This window comes from Folsomia candida, unplaced genomic scaffold (genome assembly GCF_002217175.1).
Source record: "Folsomia candida strain VU population unplaced genomic scaffold, ASM221717v1 Fcan01_Sc005, whole genome shotgun sequence".
Classification (NCBI taxonomy): domain Eukaryota; kingdom Metazoa; phylum Arthropoda; class Collembola; order Entomobryomorpha; family Isotomidae; genus Folsomia; species Folsomia candida.
In genome coordinates, this window is record NW_019091197.1 from 2,619,742 (window position 1) to 2,646,449 (window position 26,708).

At 36.7% G+C, this 26,708-nt stretch overlaps 4 protein-coding genes and 2 long non-coding RNA genes across 8 annotated transcripts; 2 read left to right on the forward strand and 4 right to left on the reverse strand.

The window, feature by feature from the left end:
• Nucleotides 1-2,351: 2,351 nt before the first annotated feature.
• LOC110849767 lies at nucleotides 2,352-5,965 on the reverse strand. The gene is made up of 6 exons (XM_022097210.2): nucleotides 5,701-5,965; nucleotides 4,103-4,479; nucleotides 3,381-3,643; nucleotides 3,199-3,312; nucleotides 2,756-2,892; nucleotides 2,352-2,676 (listed from the first exon to the last, which is right to left on the reverse strand). Exons 1-6 carry the CDS (start codon nucleotides 5,868-5,870, stop codon nucleotides 2,478-2,480), a joined length of 1,260 nt encoding a protein of 419 aa, XP_021952902.1. The 5' UTR covers nucleotides 5,871-5,965; the 3' UTR covers nucleotides 2,352-2,477.
• A 514-nt stretch (nucleotides 5,966-6,479) lies between these two features.
• LOC110849724 (isoprenyl transferase) lies at nucleotides 6,480-9,036 on the reverse strand. Its single transcript, XM_022097163.2, has 6 exons — nucleotides 8,829-9,036; nucleotides 8,698-8,754; nucleotides 8,419-8,580; nucleotides 7,974-8,122; nucleotides 7,340-7,656; nucleotides 6,480-7,275 (listed from the first exon to the last, which is right to left on the reverse strand). The coding sequence occupies exons 1-6, from the start codon at nucleotides 8,930-8,932 to the stop codon at nucleotides 7,093-7,095; spliced, it is 972 nt and encodes a 323-aa protein (XP_021952855.1). The 5' UTR covers nucleotides 8,933-9,036; the 3' UTR covers nucleotides 6,480-7,092.
• A 5,873-nt stretch (nucleotides 9,037-14,909) lies between these two features.
• On the forward strand, nucleotides 14,910-17,591 carry LOC110849641 (alpha-tocopherol transfer protein-like). The gene is made up of 7 exons (XM_022097072.2): nucleotides 14,910-15,083; nucleotides 15,143-15,243; nucleotides 15,324-15,474; nucleotides 16,112-16,305; nucleotides 16,702-16,812; nucleotides 17,164-17,327; nucleotides 17,429-17,591. Exons 1-7 carry the CDS (start codon nucleotides 15,017-15,019, stop codon nucleotides 17,445-17,447), a joined length of 807 nt encoding a protein of 268 aa, XP_021952764.1. The 5' UTR covers nucleotides 14,910-15,016; the 3' UTR covers nucleotides 17,448-17,591.
• LOC110849643 lies at nucleotides 17,233-19,399 on the reverse strand. Its single transcript, XR_002547866.2, has 4 exons — nucleotides 18,862-19,399; nucleotides 18,710-18,775; nucleotides 18,574-18,653; nucleotides 17,233-17,363 (listed from the first exon to the last, which is right to left on the reverse strand). It is a non-coding gene; the product is annotated as an uncharacterized LOC110849643 (long non-coding RNA).
• Nucleotides 17,704-26,432, forward strand: LOC110849642 (alpha-tocopherol transfer protein-like). 3 transcript variants are annotated; one of them, XM_035851812.1, is made up of 7 exons: nucleotides 17,704-18,282; nucleotides 23,985-24,085; nucleotides 24,181-24,331; nucleotides 24,857-25,050; nucleotides 25,556-25,666; nucleotides 26,061-26,224; nucleotides 26,295-26,432. In XM_035851812.1, the coding sequence occupies exons 1-7, from the start codon at nucleotides 18,249-18,251 to the stop codon at nucleotides 26,311-26,313; spliced, it is 774 nt and encodes a 257-aa protein (XP_035707705.1). In that variant the 5' UTR covers nucleotides 17,704-18,248; the 3' UTR covers nucleotides 26,314-26,432. The 3 variants fall into 3 exon arrangements, with proteins under 3 accessions (XP_035707705.1, XP_021952765.1, XP_035707706.1); XM_022097073.2 differs by lacking the exon at nucleotides 17,704-18,282 and adding an exon at nucleotides 18,740-18,895; XM_035851813.1 differs by lacking the exon at nucleotides 17,704-18,282 and adding an exon at nucleotides 23,779-23,878.
• Nucleotides 21,667-22,776, reverse strand: LOC118435566. The gene is made up of 2 exons (XR_004834887.1): nucleotides 22,700-22,776; nucleotides 21,667-22,627 (listed from the first exon to the last, which is right to left on the reverse strand). It is a non-coding gene; the product is annotated as an uncharacterized LOC118435566 (long non-coding RNA).
• Nucleotides 26,433-26,708: the final 276 nt, after the last annotated feature.

Here is a 26,708-nt window from a genome sequence, read left to right on the forward strand (position 1 = left end):
TTCGACCCCAAACTTGACCCATTTCGTCTACTATGGCAAGCGGTGCCCAGATTTGAGTCGATGTGAAAAAATTAAAACTATTGAAATTCTATGAATGGCATGAACTTATCGTATCTTTCAAGTTGTGCTGGCACCAATGGACTCAACGAAATGTTGGACCAGGTGAAAAATCATCTTCAAGTTTTAGTCCTGTCGAATTTTGCTACATGTGATGATGAATATGAAAATCGTGATGTCGAGGATGGAATAGAGCTCGTGGCTGAAATTGCTTTCAAGATTCCAAAAATGCAGAGTCTTATCAGATTTGAAAACCACGTGGTGGATGCTTTTACTTGTGGAGATAATTTAGAAGATACTTGCACCGTGAGACTCCCATCCCTGCAGACTTTGAAGCTCGAAAAAACATACCCTTATTACTTTCCGTCCAATCTTGACGACTTGTTGAAAAGGGCGATGAAGTCGAAGAATTTATTCAGTGGGGTCAAAAATCTTGTGCTAACGGATGTACGGGATGTCGAGTCAATTAATGGATTAGGCCAAGTTTTCACAAATTTGGAGAGTTTATCAATTCTTGAGTGGCACAGTTATGAGAAAGGGGTGGATAAGAAATTTGCCCATCTTATCCAATGGGTGGCCTGTTGCGACGACTTGCCTTCAAGTAAATATGACGATATACATAAGTTTTGGCTCATTTTGTGCGCACATTAATTTTTTTATTTTGTATTTTCCTAGCTCTCAAAAAGTTTGATGTAAAAGTTTCAGGATGGCCTAGAGGTAAGGTGGGTGCTCCCGTTTCGCGTGGAGTTGAACGCATGAAAATGTTTCTTGGGGTAATCAAAAGAAATAAATTGCCTGATGTAACTATTAAGAATGTAAAGGTGAGTTGTATTAGACGTAAAGTTTTTCTCAAAGTAATTTTGTGATTTCCGATATTTCTAGTTTACGGAAGAAGTACGGCAATGGATGGACCCCTTCATTCTTGACAACCAGATTCCTATTAAATTTGAAAGAAAATAGGTAAATGTCCGATGATGAAAGAGGAAACATTTACGAAATGGACACAATTTTTTAGTATGAATGAACGATTTATTTCTAACTTTTTCGGGAAAACGGCCTGATTTGTAGTACATATTTATGTATGTAGAGGTCAATAATTATCAATTAGTTACTTGACATTACGCAACGTGTGTACCTCCATATTTATGAATCGATACCGAAATATGTAATCCGTTCACCGTCACTGTATACAAAGTTTATTAAATTTGAATAACTTATTTATAATTTATAACTTATTTATAGTTTACGAAAATCCACAGAGATAAGTACATACCTTCGCCCCTGCTTTGCATTGGATGGGTTGCATGTAAAATTTTTGACTTTGGTTTACAAACTGATAATACCACTCAAGAAATTTACAACGGAAAGTTATGGAGCGCAAACCACACCCGCCTCGTGTAATCTTGGTTTTACTCGGACATGTTCATTTTTGCTAAAATCAACGTTTATGAAAAACTAGTGAGCGAAATTAGTTTCGGGTCTTGCCAGAAGCTCGACAAAAATGTTGGTTAGAATGCACAAACTATTTCAGATAACTTATGAAGGTCCAGGGGATTTCATTCATTTTTCAGGTAAAATACGAATTTAAATCATCACAGTGATTGAGCAAAGCACATTTCTTTTCATATGTACACACTTGATGCACATCAGGATGTGCAAATTTTGGGAAGAAATTTATGCCTATTTGCCTATTTCCGTATGCTTACAAATTTAAATTTATGTAAAGAATAACGATAACAATGTAATTTGCTTTCGTGAGGAATTTCCACTACTTGTTAATCTCAGATTTCAAGTAAAAAATTTCAGTATCCCATGACCCATGAGTAAACAATGACCCCAATTGGTTTGATACTATGGCCACGCATGCCAGACCCTCTCAAAGGGACAATAATTACAAAAATCAACCTATTCAGGCCCTCAGTAGAATTTAATTTTGCTCGGATTTTGAAAATTCTTGCATCATTGTACAAAAGGATTTTGTAGTCTAAAATAGTTACATATTTTATCACACTCCGTGTCAACCAAAGGTTTTTTAATTTTTTTAAATACATAGTTTTGAAAATTTCCTTCTTAGCAGTATGTCTTCGAAAAAAATCAAAATTAAAAAAATGAGTGGAAAATTGGATATGGGGGAGCGACTATCTGTCTCTATGAATCTATAATTTATTAATTTGGGCATTCTTTCCGCCGGTGATTCTTTCCGGGAGATCTTTTTTTACAAGATTTCCTCCACGAGATTTTTTCCGATTACGATCTATGTTGTAAGTATGTACTGTAGGCGTGAATGAACAAAGTGGGTAATAAGACTGATTTATTCAATCATCATTTACACGAAAAATTAAAGTATGCACATAAATTCGTAATGCCATCTAAATAATAATTTCTCAAATCTTCTGTAATTCTCGAAACGAGATTTAACATTACATCTTCGTTCGAGTAACTCCACCCTCCTCGACGTGAATCTGATCCTGCATCCCGTACTGCTTGGAGTCCTTGAAAGTGTACACCGACCCGAACAACCATCCCTCCACAAATTCGACATACCATGGAAGTTCTTTACAATCAGGGAATTTTGTGAGCACAAATTTCCGCAATTTTATGTAATCTTTCACCAATTCCCTGATAAAAATGAAACCGCAATTTAATTTAATTCAATTTGGTTATTTTCATTGTTTTCGTAAATTATGTATGTACATACTCGAGGACTCTTATTTCGTCGTCAACCGCATCATTTAAGGATAGTCCTTTCCTCACTTTGAAGAAAAGTGTTCCATCCTCCTCTCCGTACAAGAGTTGTTTCTGAAGTCCGAGCAAATCGTTCAGGATTCCCACCAACTGCAAAACAAAATGAATTTCAGTGATTCGGATGCAAATAAATTCTTCCAAGAAATAACTACAGAAAAGTCGTGGCTTCTTGCAAATATTTTGACCTGCGAGAAATGCAAGGCGCAAGACGCTAAATACTTCCCGTCGCTATAGTTCATATAGCGCGTCGCCAGATGGTGCATATTTCTTACTCCATTTTGCACCCTGCATTTCTTCCATTTCTTGCTTTGTAATACAAGAAATGTGAAAAACTTGCCAGAAACGAGAGACTGTTGGTTTCGGGAATGAATTAATCTGAATTTCTGCACGTTTTACCTTGTCGGCCATTTCATGCCATCTGGTGAAGACCGGGTTGATTCGGATAAATTCGGGTAGCTCGATATTTTCTATCATTTTGATAACGGTCATATAAATGGGGAGTCCAGCTTCCTAGGATTACAAATATGTGGTCATATAATTTTCAAAAATGTCAATTTTTTAAAAATTAAACACCATACCAACGTCCTAAAATATCTAAATGTGTCCACGCAATACTCGTCCAATCCTCCTTCCCTCGAATTGACAAAGGTCCACCCGAGGGACTCGAAACAGCGGACAAATTCAATTCTCAAAGATTTTTTAAACTTTCCACTTGACAAATTTGGATTTGCGGCTTTAACAAATTTAGTAATTTCTTTGCCCGAATCTGCAATCACTACAATGAATGGTTGCTCCTTAATCATGTCCATATTGGCGACGTGTGTTCCCATTTCGTCCAAGTCTTATTAAAAAAATATGTTTTCATCTTTTTAAATAAATATTAATGTTGGTAATGTGTTAACGTTGAGCGTATTAATGTCAACTAAATACATATATCATTGCATGTCTCGCATATCTCACAAATTATACCAAAATAGCTTGCGAAGTTTTGCGAAATTTGCAAGATCTCGCAAAATTTTTGCTGGAAAACCATGGGATTTTTTTTTGAAATTTTTAATTGGGCATGTTTTTATTTCACAAAATCATCGTACCCATCACCAGACATGGAAATTCCTGAAATCCATGGAAACAACATCAAAATAGGTGTTTCTGGATGTACACATACTTGCGAGATTTGCGAAATCATATTATGCGAATTCCCTCCCGATACAAGCTTCAAGTTTGCTAGTAAATGATTTGCGATCTGGAATACGACGTTGTCGTGAGTACGCTCAATGCATGTTCAGCATTTATTTCTTACCAATTCCGTCAGAATCTTCATCCTTGAATACTTTAGCAACTGCCTCGCGAACCATATCGAAATATTTAATCTTTTTTAAGTCCAAACTACTTTTGTCGTTATCGTCAGAAAATCCGGACTTTTCCCTGGTATCGTCCAGCCAATCGTCGAATATTGTCGAGAGGATGAAGCAGTGCGAAAGTACGCGAAATTTTGCAGAATGGACTGGATAAGTGGGACATAATCGGAGGACGTAAGAAACAGCGTGGTTGACAACGTACTCGCCATAAGCAGGCTTGATGAACGATCCGTAATAATCAGACACCCATTCTTCCAATTCTTCCTTGAGGGAAGCTACTTCTTGTGAATCTTGGGAAATAGCATCCTGGTTGATACGTCTGGAAATGAGGTTTAGTTTACATGACAAAAATAAATCTTTTGATTTTTTTTTCACCGTGAAATATTTCATTATGGTTTGAGTTTTTAAGTTAGATAAATAGTTTATTAGACGTCGTGAATTACGTTGTTTTGTTACCCGACGACATTAATTATTGAGAAATTGAAGTTACCTAACCCCATTTTCATCGAATGTGTTGTACATACATACGTACGGCTTATTTCAGAACGTATCGGTTGGATACCAAATGCATTTAAAAATCCAGATTTCTCAAAATTTTCTAGGAACGAACATTTCTTTGAAATTTTGTGGAAAAGTCTATGGTAAATGAAAACTTTAATGTAAATATGGTTTTTTGAAAAATATTTTTCTTCCCAAATTTTGTAATTTTCCCTATACCAACCAATGTTAAGAAGAGGATTTTTTGTTGTTCAAACTCAAAGTGACAACTCGTTAAAAAATATTTCGCATTTGGCAGGAAATCATGAAAACCAAAATTGTTTACTAAGGAGGACAACCCTTCACCGACAGAATCACCGATCTTAACGTCCTTTGGATATGTTGTAGTCCTAGGTGAGTCTAGCAAAAGTGAAGAAGGATTTCATTCAATGGCCGCATTTGCGCCCGCCACACCCACTCAAAGGTGCGAAAAACACGAAAAATACCCTGTTTTCGTTCATTCAAAAAATCACCAAAAATCCAATTTTGATCGGATTTTCATAATTTAAGCATTTTTGTGATCCTAGATAGTTGCTTTATCATATCCAATAGCTAACTCAATTTTTTGAGTATTTTCGAAACTTTCCTGACCAGGGGTATGCCTTCGAAAAAATCAAAATTTCAAAAAAATTGAGTTAGCTATTGGATATGATAAAGCAACTATCTAGGATCACAAAAATGCTTAAATTATGAAAATCCGATCAAAATTGGATTTTTGGTGATTTTTTGAATGAACGAAAACAGGGTATTTTTCGTGTTTTTCGCACCTTTGAGTGGGTGTGGCGGGCGCAAATGCGGCCATTGAATGAAATCCTTCTTCACTTTTGCTAGACTCGCCTAGGACTACAACATATCCAAAGGACGTTAAGATCGGTGATTCTGTCGGTGAAGGGTTGTCCTCCTAAGTATAATGCGTAATTATGAAATCAATGTCATTCTTAAATGAGATTTATGTTCACAATGAGGTTAAAACGCGTTAAACAAATTTAATTAAGTAACTTACTGAAAAGTTGGTGGGATGAAGAATGAAAATTCCTTCTCCAATTTGGAAACCTGACACGATTTCACACCCTTTTGAACCGAAGGGCTCAATCTTTCAGAGAATTGGTCAACTTTTACAGAGAACTTGATCACGCAGGGGGCTAATTCGTGTCCTTTGTTTCCGTTCTCCATATTTTATGGCAAATCCTTTATCTGATAATTTTAGATGTTGTCGAGTAATGAAATGAAGTAGCGAGTGAGCAGTGACAATGGAACTTTACTCGGTTTTGTTGCGTTTGGATGGCGTAATTTTGTACCAGTTGCGAAATACTGGCGAGGTGTGTGAGGCACAGAATCGTCAAGTTTATATTGGTTTGAGAGTAAAATAAGTGCTCCTGGGAAAATATTGCAGCCTAGTTTCGCAACTGTTGAGGCAGGATATGGTAATGACGTACAGTGTTCCCTGGAAGAACATTGTACGTATGTACATATTTAATATGCACACAAGTGATGTACAAGAATGTAACCATGTATGCAAAATATTCATGTTGAGGCAGTTGAGAAATATGTTTTCAGTTTATTGTCAAATCTTTCAGCAAGATCAAAGTAAGAAAGTACATGAACAGTGTGACGTACGTGCATATACTATCCTCTTACTTGAGCGTGTCACCTCTTTTTGATAAATCTCACTATGCCCACTTCCGGCCATACGGGCTTTCGATGCTGAATAAACTCTATGTAATGCGTCAAAATATGAAAATTATGTAGTCTGATGCAATTCACTCAGAGAATGTCCATGAGTTATGGAAAACACATTTTTTATTATTGCACGGCTTTGGGAATTTATTTTAAAATTCTGGACGACGAAATTGCATAGTCATCATAGATGAATAAAATGGCGGTGAGTTTTTTAAGCTAAGATTAAGCCAGTTTCGACGAGCTCCAATAATTCGACGAGATCAGCTTCCGCCAAAAATGACGATGGGGGAGGATCCAATTAAATTTTGGGGTAAAACGCACCACCCCCTCCAGGCCAGGTCATGAAGTCGCATAATTTTTTGATAAATTCCCAGTTCCTCTCAAAAACTTCATTCATACCGCTTGTAGCTTTGGTGCATATAAACAAATGTGTATAAATCAGATTAACATATATTTCGCAGTTTTTATTACCTAAGTACTAATTTTTTTCTGGTAATTGCACATTAATTAACACCGAGTTTTTGAAAGGAAATAGGTGCGAATTTCATGAACCAGGTGGAAACCTTTTAATGGGTTTTAACTTCACCTTTTACCATAAGGTTTTATAGATAATAAAACAGGAGTATGTACATACCTACATATGTACAAACATGCATACATACATGCATATGTACCCGTACATACATAATGTTGGAAATTGTGGTCATTTGGTCATTTAAAATTTAACAGCGCCTGAAAACTTTTCATTGTTTGGAGAATATTCCGCTTCAACTTCCTCCAGTGGGACATCCTTGTTTCCCATTCGAACAATCCTTGTCCACCGTTCTGTGCGTGGTAGTTGCAACATTTTTTCCGCGAAAGTCATTTCCTCCCGGGATAGGGACTGTTTTGCAGAAAGCTGTAAAGTGAATTAAAGCCCCTTAAAAGAACAATCCAATAAACAGGTTGAACTTAAATAATACCTGTTTTGGCACCCCATATCGGTGCAACTGGTACTTGAAAATGGCGTGGATAAAATCAGTGAAGCTAAATTCAGGCCAGGTGGTAGGAATGAAGTGGACATAGGCGTGGCTGGCCTCCCACATCATGAAGTCGGATAGTCGCAGATCTCCCCCGGTCCGAATTAGCAGGTCCACGGGTTTCATGTCACTCAGATTTTGGGCCTGTTCGATTAAATACTCGTTCCATTTGGATGGCGGGATTATGTCCGAGTTATCGTTGACCTTGTCGGATTTGGTACCTTCAAATGCGTTCAAACTTCGAAGAATGCCTTCCCGACCTGAAATTGAATTAGTTTAATGAAGGAATTAAAAGTTTAAATTGGAGAGCTAATGAAATATTCTCAAAGAATTTTTCAATAAAAATCAATCGAAAGGTCATCTAGTATTTTCCAAGCTGCAATTCATACAGGGGGAATGGATCAAGGATTTAAAAAATAAATCTTGTCCTAAAAGCAGCCCTACAATAAACGGTCTCCTATGATGACTTATTAGGTGCAAGTCAACCATTTCTTATCTGAACTGCCCACACATATGTAAATATAATTACGAAAGTATAAGTACTAAATATTGTAATGTGCAGTTTATTTTCGCATACCTGTATACCCCACGGCCATATTGAGCTTGAAGGGTTTAAAGTTTTTCGTTTTCTGCATCAAGTTTGCCAAGCGAAATTTCAACTTTGACGGAATACTTTCCCAATTTCCGATCACTTGGAAACTCGTATCCCTATTTTTTCCGGTTTCACTACAAAACAAAAAAATAGATTAAGAAAAACAATTAGCTTGAAGACCCTCTGAGAATTGGGGATCTATTATGTTGTCGAGCGGACAAACAAATTAAAAAATATATAGCAATCCAATTCTTTAATAGTTTCTGGGTAAATTCAAAAAATAAAAATGTCCCGTTACTCATTGGACACTCCTTACAAAATACAAAATTATATTTTGTTGCATACATATGTGCATTAATTAAATTTAAATTTAGATATGTGAAATCTGAAAAAAATCCTCATTTTCAATTTAAGAAATGAATTTTCTTACACATCTTGTATCATAGATCCAATCTTTTTATAAATGACATCCATCACGCCTGCGATTTCTTCCTTAGTGCGCTTAAAGTTTTCGGAGGAGAAGGCGTAAACGGTAAGTTCGTTACATCCGATCGCTCTGATCCACTCTTCCAAACCGAGGCTCACCCTTGACCTGCAAATGATAAGTTATAAATCAACCAGAATTGATACCAGACAACTTTTTATGTCTTCTAAAATATTTTTTTTTAACTTTATGTATTAGGTTTTACACGCTAAAAAAATGATTTACCCAGCTTCATGCCCGTTCACAGTGTTTAACCCTTTTGTTCTCGCATAGCGGCGATTTCTATGAATAAATTAAGACCACACATTATTGCGAAGTTTAATTAAAAGCCTTTTTAGCTTTTTAATTGTGCTAACCCATCCATTATGATGGCAATGTGATCCGGTATTGGGCCCATTTTTGCAACTGACGTGGCCAAAATTTCCAGCAAGGAGAGAGAATAAGTGTCCATTTCTGTCATTTTGAGGAATTATTTTTTTCTTAAAATGCTCCACTTTCTAGTAAAGTGGGAAGAAATCGATGGTGAGATACTTCATCGATGCGTAGTTAGAATGTGGGTATGGTGAGAAAATGATATGACTTTATACCTTGACCTACGAGTTCATTTTGTTGTTAGTACAGTACAAGATTTCAACCTGCGTCACATAAGTGATGAAGAACTTGTACGTACCTGGATACATATATATTTATGCAATTGTTATCAAGGAAAGGCTATGGGAAAAATGTTATGCATTAATTTATTAAGCCTTTTCCACCACAAACTAACCTACGACAGTGTGAAACTGTGTAAAGATGTACATATCTATGTATGTGCATAGTTTGAAGACCTGGCGTCAACTAGATTCTGAGTAATGGTGATATTGTCTGTGGGAAATAAAAATCTGATCGTTTCCGACGATATATTTCGCAACTTGAGTTGTTTTGCTAAAAACTGGACTGTGTAGTAGGAGGGAATATTCCGAGATGTCAAACAAGTTAAGAGACTAAAATGAGCATACTTCACAGTACACGCATTGTCATACATAAAGTGAACAATTTATGAAATTATTTTTTTCTTTTTGAATTATGTATTCCAAAATTTGTGAGTTTTTGCATTTGCTTAGAATTGAGCATGAAGTGATCAAATCAGTAAATTCAAGATAATTATTCTGCTCAAGGTGCATCAATCGGATTTTCAACTAGATCAGATCGTCACAAGTATTGTCACTACAATATGACTGTTTCAAGTCATAGACACGTATACCCAGCCAGAACCCGATGTTAAAATAACGTTGACACAACCGTTTTAAGGTGCGATTTGTGCACTGTTACATTAAAGAGCAGAAAAAAAACGAAATCAACATTGACACTATGTTACGCAAGCCAGGTTTATCAACAGTGCATCAGCGCATCATTTTCACGTTGCTGAAACGCGTTGAGATAGTGTCTCAACGCGTTTTCACTGTGAATCCGCAGCGCTGATTTTACTCTTATTCAACGTGAATTACAGCTGCTGTGATGATTAAAATCACACTTCAGAACACGTTCCGCCATTTTAACCACGCATTCCGTTCCACACATTTAGTGAAGTTAATCCACACTCTCAATTTTTCTAATCGTTCAAGATTTAGTTAAATAATTACAAATTAATTTAAATTAAGTTAAATGGGACCTAAGCACCAAGTGAAAACCCCATTTGTTGTCGTGCTGTTCCCGAATGAAAACTCTGTTGAGGCAATCCCGTCATCTCTTCTGTTCGATAACGAAACAAAGTGTAAATGGCCAAAGAAGGTCACTCCGGCTTTTAGTAATAAGAAAAAGGACAAAGCATTAAGGCCTGGCTCGGATTGGGATGATTACGATTGTCGAGTTTTAGGACGATTTGGTAGTTTTCAATGTTATTTATTCAATTGATTTAATTAATAATAATTTTGGTAACTTATTTTATATAGCTACATATGAGGAGGCCACTGATGGATTGAAATTAGCTGAAGCTACGTCAGATATCGAAACTAAATCAGATCAGCAACAGCATAGGACCAGAAAAAGAATTGCTTCTCGGCCATCCCCAAAATCAAATTCGTCAGCCGGATCAGATGAGGAGGAGGAAATACCGGTCATTTTGAATCCTAGTGTTGTGGTCTCAGCCGAAGATGATGCCGACTTTAGCCCAGAAAGCATTGTTGAGCCGGATGGAAATTTTCTTGGTAATTTTTTTGCTGTTCAATGATATATTAAAAGTATATTATCGCTAAAACCTGATGAATTGTTATTTAGTACCGCCAAGTGTTTCGGTCGCTCCTTCAATAACCGTGGCTCCAGCTTATCAAGTCGCGGGGGATCATCAACAATTTCAGCAGTCCTCTCAAACCATTCTTTTGAATTTGGATGGTTCATTTAATTTAAATTCTCAAAATACGGCCCTTTCACACCCAGCAACAGTTTCTATCCCTGTGGGAGGGCCATATACAACCAGCAGTGGAGACTTAACTTTGGGTAAAATTGTATAACTATAATCGATTTTTGAAACAATTAACCTATTGTTTTATTACTTGGTGTAAACTAGTTTATTTGTAATTTCAGGATTTCAGCAGGTTGTTATCAATCATCTTGCAGCAATTGAGAAGGAACAGAAAGATATTCGGGGGCTTCTAACAGAGATTAAAAGGAATCAAGAGTCAGGAGTGTCGCCAATTGCTAGGCCTGTGCTGGATTTCTCTACTCTTCCTCGATTTCCATTAAATAACGAGGGAGAACTTGGCGCCTTTGAGACACGACTTCAACTTGTGGATGAATACAATTTATTTGTAATTGCTTAATAGTTCAATTTAGTTCAAATCAAGTGTAATTTAATTAATGGTGGATCATTTTATATTTTCATCGTTAATTTAACAGGTAGAATATTTGATTGGAATTGGAGGAAATGACCTCAAGGAAACAGTGACAGAAATCTTAAAACGTGTTTTCAGTAAAGAAGTGAGAATTCAACTGAGCTACACTGGAAAGGGGCTGAACAAAATCTCATACTCTTCGTTTATCAAAATTAATGACGCTTTAATCGGTGAGTATAAACCCTACATGTAAAAATATATATGCTTTTGAGTTACCCTACTAATTAGTAACATTTTTATTTTGCAGCGGCAACTAGACGAAACAGAAAACTTGTAAATTCATTAGGAGGAATCACAGAAATTCAGATCAAGCAAATCATTATGGACAAACTTCGTTTCAGTCGTAAATAACTATTGTGTGGCATTTTATAATATTGTCTATGAAGATTATAAATTTATAGTAGGAATTATGTCAGCGAGTAGAAATAGAAGACGGATAATTCAATCAAATGTTATGAAAATACAACAGGAAATTCACGATAAGGTGTTAGCTCAATCTAATGTTTCCGAAGAAATAGAGCAGCCTGCTTTAATGTTGGAAGAAGATGAAGTAGGGTCAAACTGTCAGATATTTTTACAGCCAAGTTCTAAATTAAATGAGGTCCCATTAATTTTAAATTCTAATCTAGTTGAGGGTGACGAATTAGAAGTTGACTTAAAAGACAGGTTAGCTAATTGGGCAGTACAGCATAATATTACGTCAACTGCCATTGATGATCTTTTGGGCATTTTATCTGCACATGTGACAGGTTCTAATTTACCAAAATGTGCTAAGGGTTTAGTGGGGACTCCAAAAAATTATGAAATTAGCGAGATTCAGGGTGGTTCATATCATCATTTTGGGCTGAAACAAAAATTGTTATTCTTATCTAAGGTGTTTACAATACCAAGGGATGGAGTGCTTTGGATAATCCTAGGAATTGATGGATTACCAATTAGTAAATCTAGCAAAAAACAATTTTGGCCAATTCTAGGGCGATGTATCAACGTAGCGAATAATGTCCCATTTTTAATTGGTTTATATTACAGCGATAATAGCAAACCTGTGGATGTCAGCGAGTTTCTCCAACCATTTGTAACAGAATTTAAGAAACTGTCACAGGAAGGAATAAGAATTAATGGTATTCTTTATCAAGTTAGACTACAGTGCATAGTTGCAGATGCCCCGGCAAGAAATCTTATTAAGCAAACTTCAGCATTTAATGGTTATAATGGTTGTGACCGTTGCATTGATAAAGGCGTATGGTTAGGTCGCGTGGTATTTAAAAATTTACAAGCGGATTTAAGGTCAGATATTGGATTTGTTGGGCAGGAGGACGCCAATCATCATGTAGGTATTTCCCCATTAATTGGGCTAGGCGTTGGCATGGTTTCTGGGGTTGTTCTTGATTACATGCACCTTATTTGTTTGGGAGTTGTTAAAAAGCTATTGAAATGCTGGAAAAGAGGACCCATGCACAAGGAAGGGAAGTATACAATATATGAAATTTCAGATAGACTGATTCAACTTAGAAAATTTGTTTGCTCGGAGTTTAATAGGAAGCCAAGGCCACTCTCGGAGTTGGAGTTTTGGAAGGCGACAGAGCTCCGAAATTTCTTGTTGTATTTTGGCCCATTTGCTTTAAAGGGTTTACTTAGTTCTGAAAAATATGAGCATTTTATGGCTTTAAGTATTGCAACAAGAATTTTGCTTTCAAATAATCGTAATTGGTATAATTACGCCCGACATTTAATGTTTGAGTTTACAAAAAATATTGGTAAGCTATATCATGATCAATTTTTGGTTTACAATGTTCATTCGCTAATTCATTTAACGGACGATGCTGATAAGTTTGGGTCGTTGGAAAAGGTCAACGCTTTTGCTTTTGAAAATAGTATGCAGTCTTTGAAGAAAATGTTGAGGGGTAAGAGTCGTCATCTTCCACAAGTTATTAGGCGGGTGACAGAGTTAGAAAAGTCTAATGTTTCAAACACAACGTTTAGGATCGAAAACAATCTCCATATATCAAAAAAAATTAACGATCGTGGTTGTATTCTAAAAACTGGTTGTGTTGTGATTGTTGTTAAGAAAAGTGAAAATGATTTTGTTGTGAGAAAGTTTAAAGGACAATCAGAGTATTTTACTAAGCCTTGTAAGGGTTCCAAATTTATGATTCAAAAGGTATTTAATTTAGCTTTCCGTTCAACAACTATAACTCAATCTGAAATAAGATGTAAAGTTATGTTATTTCCTATTAGTGCAGATAACTCTTTTTTCTGTGTCCCGTTATGCGAAGAGTAAAAGAAGTTTTAATATTTAATGTCTTAGTATAATAAGTTAGATATAATAGATATTTAATATTTAATGGATAGTTTTAATTTTGTTCATGAAAATAATATTGTTATTCATTTTGTTTTTGGGTACGATATGAATAAATAAATTCATGAGAAAAATAACATTTTTGTACATGATTTTAACGTGCAACCACCCTGTACTGAGCACCGTGCAAGCATAAACATTGTGACAACGATAAGCCAATGTTACACTTTGTTGCAATGCACGGCCAAGTCAAGTTTCACCAATGTTGATAACATGCTGTAGCCACGACCGGGCACAGTGCTCACACCATTATGCTCCGCCCTGTTTGTAACATTAAACTAACACGCTTTAGGCGGACGTCATACGTAGTGCATCAACACTGTTGATCTAACGTTATTGTAACGTTCGGGTTCTGGTTGGGTAATTTGCATATTTTGGCTTATTTTTATGCATATGTATTATTACATACATACTTGTGAAAATGTAGGCATCTACAAATGTAGAGGAATTAAGAATACGACAAATTCTTGGCAAATCCACTTCCATGAGTTTCCACGCACTTACATGTAGATCAATAAATAAATGACAGATTTGTGTTTACTTGTTTAATTAACGTAATGTGTATATGCTTATTTACAAAATAATGTGAATAAGTTAGATCGACATGTACATATGTAGAACGCAATCGATTGCGTTCTAAAGATTGCAATCTTTAATGTTTTCAGAGTAAAAAGAATACTGGCCGCTTGAACATGAGAAGTATTTTTTGGCACTGCCCGGAATACATACGTTTGTATATATGTGAGACGATTAAAACTTTGAACAATATTGGCTGGGGACAATATAAGATAAAGATAAACTAAAATTAGAATAATATTGTGTAGTAGTGGCTCGGTATTAAAGTTTTGCCATATCAGTAACGTATTTTTATTTACCGGTATATGTAATTTTAATACCAAACCGTAGCAACTTTAACACCGAGAAATCATACCTGCCTGAATACACCAGATTGACATATAACAGCATTATGTCATCTTCCTTTACGTAATAAATATGGTATAATCTTCCCTCTTTCATACATAGCAATAAAATTGTCTTATAAGATTATCTTTGTTTTGTCAATGCAACCGAAAATTTGCGTAGTTTGCAAATGACGTAGACCATGAACTGTTTGTATATCACGTCTTTTTGCAGATAAGGAGTTACATACTTTGGACCCCAGATACAAAAAACAATTCGTGCCATTGATACAAATGTATGGTCCGATGAGTGATCTCCAATTTTTCATGCAGTCGCAATTTGTCACTTGAACTCAAGCCAAGTGTATCTATTAATCTCAATTAAAATAAACTACTTTATCCCTAAATACGTCGTCATGGAGACGGTTAATAAAGCTGACAAGGCTGCTTTGTTATTGGACGAAATTAAACTCAAGATAAAAGGTGGTGATGAATAATTTATTTTAATCTTGGATAAAAAAGTAAAATTTTTCGTTTTTCAGAAAATGAAATAATTTCCGCGTACAGCGATTTACTGGATGACCACTTATTGCTGGGATTTCTAAACGGGAAGAAGCTTAGATTGGATGAAACGGTGAAATGTGTGAGTGAATAATTTGTGTAAAATTATGTAATTCTAGATTTATTTAGTTTACATAGAATGTTTTTTTTTGTATATAAAAGTTGGAGCATTTTATTAAAATGAGGACCGGCAAGTATAAACAATTTACGAAAAAGTTCCGCCCCTCGACCGCAACCATGGTGGATAAAGGAATTGTCAACATTTTAAAAGAGAAGGATCCCAAGGGCAGAGTTGTGGTGCTGTTCCAAGCCAGTAAGTCAAGTCATACATAATTGTTTATTTTCAGAGTGGCGTTTAAATACTTTAGCACAAATTTAAATATTTACATCTGTTTAAATATTCAACTTTTTAACCATAAAGTTTTGAAACATTATGTATTTAAAACAATTCTACATGGTCATTGTTGTGGATGTAAGTATTTTAAACGTTTAACTTACGCTTACCTTTTCCGAAATTTTAAATAGTAAGGATGATTTATTTTAATTAAATGGTGTAAATACGTATACGTACATACTGGAAATAACAGAAAACACTCTTAGAAATCCAACATTAAAATAATACCAAGCGGTATTCACATACATAAATACATATTTGACCCTACCAGAGTGGTATTGATAAGTAATGCAGCGTAGTAATACCACTAAGGTTAACGCTATACCACATCGGTAGCAAATTTTTACGGACCCTGAATAAATTTAGTGCATACAAAGCAGTGGCAACTCTATTAGTATTTAATACCGAGAAATCAATACCTGCGTGACTATATCAGATTTTTAACAGCATAGCGGCTGCGCAATGCCTAGGCGAACACTGTTTTTTTAAAGAATATGTATGTCCAGTGGACATATTCTTAAAAAGATTGAAAATAACTCCAATTTTTTAATTGCAGGTCCATGGATTCCGTCCGAGGCATCGCTAGAGGACTGCATCGCAACCGCGATGTTTTTCATGGATGAGGCGATTCGCAGCGTTTTCTCGGAGGGGAATGAATTGGTGTGTATCGTAGATTGTAAGGGGTTTGGATTCAATCAAGGGAGACATTTCACGCCTAGGATTATTTTACTAGCTGTGGAACTCTTCATGGTATGGCCATTTAACATTTTGAGATTAAAATGCGTAATTTTGTACTTTCCGTACTTCATTAATTTTCTAAATGTATTTGTACATACATACTTCACATAACGAATTTCATGAGTGGATCCATTACAATTTTGACACTACAGGACTTTCATAGTACACTCTTAGAAATTCAGTATTCAATAGTACCAAGGAATATGACTCACTTACCAATGTGGCATTGATAAGTAATACTGTATAAAACATATAAAGTTTTACCACATTAGTAGCAAATTTTACGGTCCGGTATCATTTCAATACCAGACGGTAGCAACTTTAATACCGAGAAATAAATACCTTATGTATCAGATTTCTAACAATGTACGGTATTATTACATTATTGTTGTTTTTATCAAATTGTAGCGAAGTTGCCCCAGCAGACCGAAGGCGTTTCACATCGTGAATGAAGGGTACGTGATAAATGGTCTGCTTCGACTGCTGAGGACACAACTCGATAAGAAATTGCAAGATCGGGTTAGTTTGTTTAAATATTCAGTTAAGAGAAAATATTCACTTTGAGAGTATTCATGATACCTTCGTATCCTTAGTATTCTTCGTATCGTAAAATACTAAAGTTATAACGGTTACGAGATTTTGTAAGATTTTCTCATCGAAAGTCACGTTACTACGCTTACGATTTTTACGAAACCTGCCCCCTTGTTTTTTCTTCGTAAACTATTTTACGATACTAATGATATGAAGGAATAAGGACAGATTTGTGTTATGGAAGATTTAAGAAATTATTTTTACGTTTCTAAAAATCAATAGATTCTACGTGGCCAAATATTAATACAAATATTTTTGATGTTTGGAAATTTTGCGCAGTTTCACTTCCATTCTTCGGACTATGAAGGGTTGCATGAACACGTGCCGGCATCCCTGCTTCCTGCCTCCCTCGGGGGTGAGGTCCTCTCACTGGAGGAAGCGTGTGATGAGGTCATCATTCCCAGGATCTTACAGAGAGATGATTTCTACAAGAAACTGGCCAGGTAAGCATACTTAGGTATTTGGGTACCTTTTTATTTCTGAAAAATTTCAAGCAATTGAAATTTTAGTTTGACATTAAACGTCATTTTTCTTGATTTGATAGGAAGGTGTCATTAAGTTAAGGAAGGAAACGGTTAGATATGGAAACTATATATGTATATTAATTTTTTATCGATTTAAGACCGGATATGTAAAGATGTAAATGTATTGCTTACATACTAATTAAAATCGGAATAAAAATACGCTGTGGGGTTTATCAAGTAAAATACGTATCTCATCAAATTTTATTTTTGAGAATAAATCAATATTTACTTAATTGCGTTTTGAGCGACTTTGATAGGCAAGATAAGTCTGCAAATCTGCGTTAAATTATACAAGTACGAGATACGAATGTACTCTCCAACTTGCACAAATTGTGCAAAACTGTGAATTTTGTATTAAACAGTACCATTCAAACTGGACATCGTTACATATTTACATACATACATATGTACATATGTACGTTAGTGTATGTAAATGTGTATGTACACATATTAAAGGCAGGCTCCACTTGTAGCGAATATGTACATCAAGAGCAGACATGTACATATGAATTTGAGGGCATGGTCATTTACATATTTAATATCAACTTCTCATATTTGTGCGTATCACTTCCAGCACTGTGTATGATAAATACTTCTGTATACTTCAATTAATCTCTGGAAAATTTATGTACACGAGCACCACAACTTTATGCAAATTATGTATGTATGTATTTCTGTATATATGTGTCTGCTCATAGTTACATACATACAAATGTGTTTAGATAAAGGCAGATATAAGATGAATTGATCGAGTGGCCATGCGTTTTTTGTGGAAAGGTCAGTTACAATCAAGTGGACTTGTAAGAAGACTCTAAGGACTATGCACACAACCTGTGATCGATGTGGGCAGAGTTGGAGGTCAAGGTGACTGAAGGTGATACATGGGACTTTTTAATATGACGAGTTTAAGAGGGAGCGAACTAAATTGTATTTCTAAATAAATTGGTAGCTTTAGAATTAACCGGCGAAAAATGGAAGGGTTTTAAACCACGGCAAGTTTCTCGCGTTACAAATTGTGTACATACATACGTCGAGCTTATATACATACGCACGTATGTATGTAGGTATTTACTTACATATGTGCGAATGCATAGCGGTAGAATGTAGGCATACAAATATGCGTACATTGGCATAATTATAAATACGACAAATACACTAAACTTACATAGTTTTCACATAATTTAGGACATGATGCGTGGATGTATTTGTGCGACGTGCTTTTGCAGATAAAGAGTGAGATCTGACCTGAAATGAGAAAAACAATGCATTTCTGTTATGTATATTGATTATATAATACCTACAGATTTAGGTAGGTGTAGGATCGAATGGTCAGCAAATTCCAATGCAGTCGCAATTTATCACTTGAGCTGAAACGAACAGAATTAATTTTAGTTTTTAATACTCGACCAAAGTCGATCTCCACGTTGTCATGGAGACGATAAGTAAGACTGACCTGTTGCTGGACGAACTTAAAGAGAGAATAAAAGGTGATAAAATAAATAACTATCAGAACCAAGAATTGTGCAGTGGTGTGTGTTACCAGTTGAACTTGGCGCTTGATAACCCACGTGTCTCACATTGTCCAAGCTAATGTCACCTAGCGGCAGTTGGGGCACTATGTTACATTTTTCGTTTCTAGAGGGCGTTTTTCGCTAAAGTGTCAAAACGTTGACGAACACGATAACAACGAAACACACCCTTTAGATCTCCCGAGACTCGATCAAATGAACGGGCACACCCCCATAGTTGACATTTGACCTGTGACATGCGTACACCCCCTAAAGTTGACACTTTACCTGTGACGTTGGCACACCCACTAAACTTGACATTTGACCAGTGACCTGGGCACACCCACTAGATTTGACATTTGACTGTGACCTGGGCACACCAACTAGACTTCACATTTGCCCTGTGACCTGGGCACACCCACTAGACTTGATATTTGACCTGTGACCTGGGCACACCCGCTACACTTGACCTATGACTTGGGCACACCCACTACACTTGACATTTGACCTGTGACCTTGGCACACCCACTAGATTTGACATTTAACCTGTGACCTGGGCACATCCACTATACTTGACCTGTGACCTCTGTGCCCCACGGTATAGTTGACACTTGACCTGTGCCTTACTAATTTTAATTACCTACAAGCGCCACCTATCGGATGTTGGCTGTTTTTCAGCGCTAGAGGGCGGGCTTTTGCTTTAAGTGCCTAAACGTTCTTAAAATGTTAGAACAATGCCATACTTCAGAGTTGTGACCGAACGTTTTCCGTGATTAACCCCTAGAGTCCTGAAGAACGTTTTTCGTGGCCACCCCCTTTAGAGTCGTGACTGAACGTTTTTCGTGGCCACCCCTTTAGAGTCGTGACTGAACGTTTTCGTGGCCACCCCCTTTAGAGTCGTGAAGAACGTTTTTCGTGGGAACCCACTTTAGAGTCGTGAAGAACGTTTTTCGTGGCCACCCCCTTTAAAGTCGTGAAGAACGTTTTTCGTGGGAACCCACTTTAGAGTCGTGACTGAACGGTTTTCGCGGCCACCCCCTTTAGAGTCGTGACCTAACGTTTTTCGTGGTAAACCCATAGAGTCGTGACCGGACGTTTTTCGTGGTAAACCCATAGAGTCGTGACTAAACGTTTTTCGTGGCCACCCCCTTTAGAGTCGTGAAGACCTTTTTTCGTGGGCACCCCCTTTAGAGTCGTGAAGAACGTTTTTCGTGGGCACCCCCTTTAGAGTCATGAAGAACGTTTTTTGTGGGCACCCCCATTTAGAGTCCTGACTGAACGGTTTTCGTGGCCATCCCCATTTAGAGTCGTGACTGAACGTTTTTCGTGGCCACACCCTTTAGAGTCGTGACTGAACGTTTTCGTGGCCACCCCCTTTAGAGTCGTGAAGACCTTTTTTCGTGGGCACCCACTTTAGAGTCGTGACTGAACGGTTTTCGTGGCCACCCCCTTTAGAGTCATGACTGAACGTTTTTCGTGGCCACCCCCTTTAAAGTCGTGAAGAACGTTTTTCGTGGCCACCCCCTTTGGAGTCGTGAAGAACGTTTTTCGTCGGCACCCCCTTTAGAGTCGTGAAGAACGTTTTTCGTGGGCACCTTCATTTAGAGTCGTGACTGAACGGTTTTCGTGGCCACCCCCATTTAGAGTCGTGACTGAACGTTTTTCGTGGCCACCCCCTTTAGAGTCGTGAAGAACGTTTTTCGTCGGCACCCCCATTTAGAGTCCTGACTGAACGGTTTTCGTGGCCACCCCCATTTAGAGTCGTGACTGAAGGTTTTTCGTGGCCACACCCTTTAGAGTCGTGACTGAACGTTTTCGTGGCCACCCCCTTTAGAGTCGTGAAGACCTTTTTTCGTGGGCACCCACTTTAGAGTCGTGAAGACCGTTTTTCGTGGGCACCCACTTTAGAGTCGTGACTGAACGTTTTTCGTGGCCACCCCCTTTAAAGTCGTGAAGAACGTTTTTCGTGGGCACCCCCTTTAGAGTCGTGACTGAACGGTTTTCGTGGTCACACCCATAGGGTCTTGACTGACCGAATTTCGTGGTCACACCCATAGAGTCGTGACCTAACGTTTTCCGTGGTCACCCCCTTTAGAGTCGTGAAGAACGTTTTTCGTGGTCACACCCATAGCGTCGTGACTGAACGTTTTTCGTAATAAAATAATAAAATCGTTGTGATTAGAGCCCGCATTGCGGGCTTAAGAGACTAGTAGTCTTAGAAAACTGGTATTAGATTATTGATTTGAAAATTGCGGTAATGAGTGAATTAAGTGAGGAAGATGAGAAGGAAACTCATTGAATTTTGAAAAGCCAATTGAACCAAGAATGAGAAAAAAGTTGCGAGCTGGCCGGAATCGAACCGGCAACCTTTCGTTCTGATCACTACCGGGTTACCACTTTCCCCACAAAGCCCTGTGAATGGCTGATGCTTAATTCTCACACTTGGCTGATGCGTATTTTTTAAGACGGGAGGGATATTTCATCCTCTTCACCCCGTCTCAAAGCATCGAATCGTAAATTTGGAAAGGAGAACCGCTGAAGTATATTGTAAACATTGATTTGAAAATTGCGGTAATGAGTGAATTAAGTGAGGAAGATGAGAAGGAAACTCATTGAATTTTGAAAAGCCAATTGAACCAAGAATGAGAAAAAAGTTGCGAGCTGGCCGGAATCGAACCAGCAACCTTTCGTTCTGATCACACTTGGCTGCCGGTTGCCGGTTCAATTCCGGCCAGCTCGCAACTTTTTTCTCATTCTTGGTTCAATTGGCTTTTCAAAATTCAATGAGTTTCCTTCTCATCTTCCTCACTTAATTCACTCATTACCGCAATTTTCAAATCAATGTTTACAATATACTTCAGCGGTTCTCCTTTCCAAATTTACGATTCGATGCTTTAAGACGGGGTGAAGACATGAATGTAAATACTATAGGGATTGGAATTGTATGGGTAGGAGAGCGAGACAGAATGGGGAGGGATTATGCGGGATGTTGCCTCATGCCACGATTTGGTGTCTGGTGTACGAATACATAGTGCTTCTATAGGATTTGGTGCTTGTGCCCGATTACTTAGTGCTTTATGTAGAATTTGGTGCCTCTATCCGAGTAATTAGTTATTATAAAGAATTTAGGAATATTCAAAGGTGCTGCGGGGTTGGAAATAAGTATTGTTAAGTTCAAGTTTTGTACAACCTAAAGCCACATAAATTCAATACTTGACAGAACTATCATTTTTAACAATAAACGTTAATACAATTCACGAATATCTAAAACAATCAGTCCCCATTAAATAGAATGTGTTTACTTAAACGTTGGCGAATTTGAGGTTTATTTTACAATTTTCGTTTACCATAAAAGTAAACCCTGATCCTTAAAAAACTGCACGAGCTTTATAGTAAGGGTTTCTTGGGACTCTGGGTTCGAGTAAACCTTAGCTGGCCGTGGGACGGCGGAGCTAAATAATTCTCTGGCAACCGTTGGTTTTACTTGTCGTTTTGGTGTGCTTGGTGGGGACGTCAGAGTGTCATTGTTAGCCTTTCAGGGTGTTAAAATTTATGTACTGTAGGTCACGTTGGATTGAAAAGCTTGGGTTGTTGATGGGCTAGCCAAGTGGTTCTTTATTTCGTTGTGGTAACTGTCAAATTTATGATAACAGTTGGGGCAGCAAACCATAAGGTGGTCAGAAACAAATCCGCGTTCTCGAATGTGTGGAGCTGTTAAAAAATCCTTAGGTTAATCCCAAGATCAATAGGGTTTCATGTAAAAATGATGTTCGTTAATCTTACGAGTTTGGACCGAGAGTTCCATATTCTGAGAATCCGGGTTAGGGCTCGATTGCACACAATAGGTGGAAAAAGCGTTAGGAGATAAACGACTTCGGTTGCCAACACTACGAGATACCACCTCGAAATGCAATGAACATATCGTGGAGGCATCACTGTTCCCCCAGTTTTCGTCGTTCACCAAACCTCTTCCAAAATCCAACCATTACTGAAGTCGATCGGGTGCTTTTGGAAATTTAAAAATTTAGTAAATAAATTTTCGTATATAAATTCATAATTATTACAACGATCGAACGAATTAAAATATCTGAACATTGATATTCCCGGAGGTAAACCGTAACGCGATTTGCACCCAGGCACGGATCATGTTATGTGACAATTTGAGTTCTGTCAAAAATATAATTTCAGCAAATGCTAAATTTAAATGAACAAAATTGTAGTATTTGCCAGTATTTAGATTAATTGTAACGATAATTTGAAAAAAAACTGACAAACACAATATTTGTACACATAAAATCAATACTGTACTCAATTCTTACAGTAATGGTCACCCGGAGCCTATGTGGGGGTGACTACAAGTGATATATTTGTAACAAAGCTTATTATCAAAAATAGGGGGTCCAGGCACCAAGTTATGCAACACAAAGGCCTAACTGCAAAAGTTTATGACAGCCCCGTCGTGGTGCTGGATGATGACTCATCCAGCCACAACGTGACACAAATATGCATACATGTTCATAATGTTATTATAAATTAGTTTAAAAACATTACAACGCAATTAATCAATTTATAAAATAAATCAAACCGATACAAGTATTGTTAAATTTTTCACCATTTCAGAGTTACGTATTTTGCGGGTACCCCCTATGTCGAAATAAAATAAAATCTCCTTTAGAACGCTAGATGGATTCAGACGCACAGTCTGTCTCTCGTGAATCTACTGGCCAAGATATAAGTTGGCCAATCCCTATAGTATTTACATTCATGGGTGAAGAGGATGAAATATCCCTCCCGTCTTAAAAAATACGCATCAGCCAAGTGTGAGAATTAAGCGTCAGCCATTCACAGGGCTTTGTGGGGAAAGTGGTAACCCGGTAGTGATCAGAACGAAAGGTTGCCGGTTCGATTCCGGCCAGCTCGCAACTTTTTTCTCATTCTTGGTTCAATTGGCTTTTCAAAATGGTATTAGATTATTACTGACCGCAGTACATACTTAAATATAATTTTTACGGGCAGAGTAATAACGGGAATTATCGATTATAAAGAAAATATTTATTTTTGTTTATAGAAAATGAAATAATTTCCGCATACAGTGATTTACTGGACGACCCCTTATTGCTGGGATTTCTTAACGGGAAGAAGCTCAAAGTGGATGAAACAGTGAAATGTGTGAGTGATTTTTTTTGTAAAATTATGCATGGGATACTAGTTTGACCACTATATTTATGTGTAAGTTATATAAGAATTTTTTGTTGCATGGAAAGTTGGAGCATTTTATTAAGATGAGGACCATCAAGTACAAATACTTTACAAAAAAGTTCCTCCCATCTACCACAACGATGGTGAACAAAGGATTTGTCAATGTACTTAAAGAGAGAGACCCAAAAGGCAGAGTTGTCGTACTAACGCAAGCATGTAAGTATCTTTAATTGTTATTTATGTATAAATAGTTACATACATGATTATTTGTCGTGACTGTATTTTAATTTTAAATGGGTATTTGATCGATTTAAAATAGTAATTATACGATTCAGAAACTTTGTGACAAATAATTTCTTTAACAGTTGAGCCCGATGCAAGCCTTACGTAATAGTAATGTCCGTCTGCCTGATAATATGTAAATCCTGGTTCTGGCGAAGCAAAACTTATTTAGTTAGAGCTTTTTAATTAAAATTAATTAAGCAATTTGAACATGACATGCACATGACGTGTCAAATTTGGCCCGGAGGTCAATTTAAAATACGGGCAGATAAATTATTCACAAATTCTAAACAAAATTCTTATAATCTACGTAATAAATATTTAATTGGGCTTCCGTCCACATAACATCAATATGACCAAGGGGTCAAAACTGGTCGAAATTAGTTACCCCCACTTCAGAAAAAAATTAAACAAATTATAAAAAACTATTTCCTAATGATTATTATTTTTTCATTTCAGGTTCGTGGGTTCCTTCCGAAGTAACGCTTGAGGACTGCATCGCAACCGTCATGTTTTTCATGGATGAAGCCATTCGCAGCGTATTCTCGGAGGGGAATGAATTTGTGTGTATCTTGGACTGTAAAGGGTTCGGTTTCCATCAAGCGAAATATTTCACTCCTAGAGTTATTTTACTTGGTTTGGAAATGTTTACGGTAAGGAGATATCATTTGAATTTGAATTTTTTAAGACTGGATTTATAATTTTGCATATCAAAATCATTATAACGGGCGTACTCACAACAGTGTTGCATTTAGAATTGTATGTAACTCATTTTAAAAATTTGTGAGCTGCGGGATTCGCAAAATTCATAAAAACAGTCCTGTCACCATTTTCCATGGATTTCGGTAAGTTCTTTCGCTGGTGATGGTGAGGATGAGTTTGCGAAATAATTTTGCAAAGAAAAAATCATGCCTAGTTGCTGGATAAAAATTTTTTTTAATCCTTGGTACTCCAGCAAAAATTTTGGGAAATTTCGCAAATTTTGGTCGAACCTGGCAAGTCATTTCATACATACATACGTATGCTCCATTTACAAAATATGCGAGATATTTAAACATGCATGAAATATTTGTCGTGAGTACGCCCAATAATTTTCATGAGTATACTTGACTTATTATCTGGAGAGCTGAAAGCAGTTCTGCTTATACCTATTTGTAGCGAAGTATCCCCAGCCGACCGAAGGCGATGCACATCGTGAATGAGGGGTATTTGATAAATGGTATTCTTCGACTTATTAGGACGCAGATGGATAAAAAATTACAAGATCGGGTTAGTCCCTTTAAAATACCTTTAAAATTTTTGGTTATACTGAGGTTATTAATTATTCCTTCGTATTCTTAATGTCGTAAAATAGTTTACGAACAAGGGGGTCAAGTTTCTTAATAATAGTAAGCTTAGTAACACGGTTGGTAATGATAAAAAAAACCTTGTAACCGTTGTAACTTATTTTACGAAGAATCCTAAGACTATCAAGAAATAATTACAATTCAGTTTAAGTGTTAATATTTAATTATAGGTTAAATTTAATTAATTTAACGATTTAACGAAAAAAAATTAACTCTTCTAATTTAACCAGACTAAATTTTAGGAAACCGTATGGTTTTAATGATGTATATAATGCAGGCTGAACGAAATTTGTACCATTTTTTGCCAAATTTTGCAGTTCCACTTTCACTGTTCGAACGTGGAAGGGTTGCACGAACACGTACCGGCATCCATCCTACCTGCCTTCCTGGGGGGTGAGGTTCTCTCAATGGAGGAGGCATGCGATGACTACCTGGTCCCCAAGATCCTCCAGAGAGATGATTTCTACAAGAAGCTGGCCAGGTAATAAAATTCGTGGAGTTGTTGTTTACCAATAATTTGGTACCGTTAAAGTTCTTAATTTGTTTAATAGGAAGTCGTCGTTAAGTTAACCATGTGAGGAAATTATAAGTAATTTTTTCAACTGTGTAAAAACTAAAAGCCAGTATTTGTAAAAGTTATAAATTAATTAAAACCGTAATAAAATAAGCTGCGGATTTTCCAGTATAAATAAATGTCATTAATTGTTATTATTGCATGGCAATCATATCCCATGATAAATACTTATCGCTAAGCGAATATGCATGTATGGAGGATAGATATGCAAATTAGTTACAAACTTTGCAAATTAATTAGATTCACTATAAATGCATATGCATAGTCTGAATATATAGGTATTTGCATAATTTGCTTAAAAATGCTTGAATTTTAGTCTAATCTGTATGGACATATATAAGATAAAAGGCTTGACACATACATACATAAGTATGTAGACAAGTCAGATCAT

Coding starts and splice junctions, on each gene's coding strand:
- LOC110849724 (XM_022097163.2), bottom strand. CDS start 8,932: ATGACAGAAATGGACACTTATTCTCTCTCCTTGCTGGAAATTTTGGCC. Junction 8,755..8,828: donor ATTGCCATCATAATGGATGG/GTTAGCACAATT, acceptor ATTTATTCATAG/AAATCGCCGCTATGCGAGAA. Junction 7,276..7,339: donor GATATGGGGTGCCAAAACAG/GTATTATTTAAG, acceptor TTCACTTTACAG/CTTTCTGCAAAACAGTCCCT.
- LOC110849641 (XM_022097072.2), top strand. CDS start 15,017: ATGGAGACGGTTAATAAAGCTGACAAGGCTGCTTTGTTATTGGACGAA. Junction 15,244..15,323: donor TGGATGAAACGGTGAAATGT/GTGAGTGAATAA, acceptor TGTATATAAAAG/TTGGAGCATTTTATTAAAAT. Junction 16,813..17,163: donor ATAAGAAATTGCAAGATCGG/GTTAGTTTGTTT, acceptor AATTTTGCGCAG/TTTCACTTCCATTCTTCGGA.
- LOC110849767 (XM_022097210.2), bottom strand. CDS start 5,870: ATGGAGAACGGAAACAAAGGACACGAATTAGCCCCCTGCGTGATCAAG. Junction 3,644..4,102: donor TGAAGATTCTGACGGAATTG/GTAAGAAATAAA, acceptor TTTTTTAATAAG/ACTTGGACGAAATGGGAACA. Junction 2,677..2,755: donor GACGAAATAAGAGTCCTCGA/GTATGTACATAC, acceptor CATTTTTATCAG/GGAATTGGTGAAAGATTACA.
- LOC110849642 (XM_022097073.2), top strand. CDS start 18,838: ATGGAGACGATAAGTAAGACTGACCTGTTGCTGGACGAACTTAAAGAG. Junction 18,896..23,984: donor ACTTAAAGAGAGAATAAAAG/GTGATAAAATAA, acceptor TTTTGTTTATAG/AAAATGAAATAATTTCCGCA. Junction 24,332..24,856: donor TGTCGTACTAACGCAAGCAT/GTAAGTATCTTT, acceptor TTTTCATTTCAG/GTTCGTGGGTTCCTTCCGAA.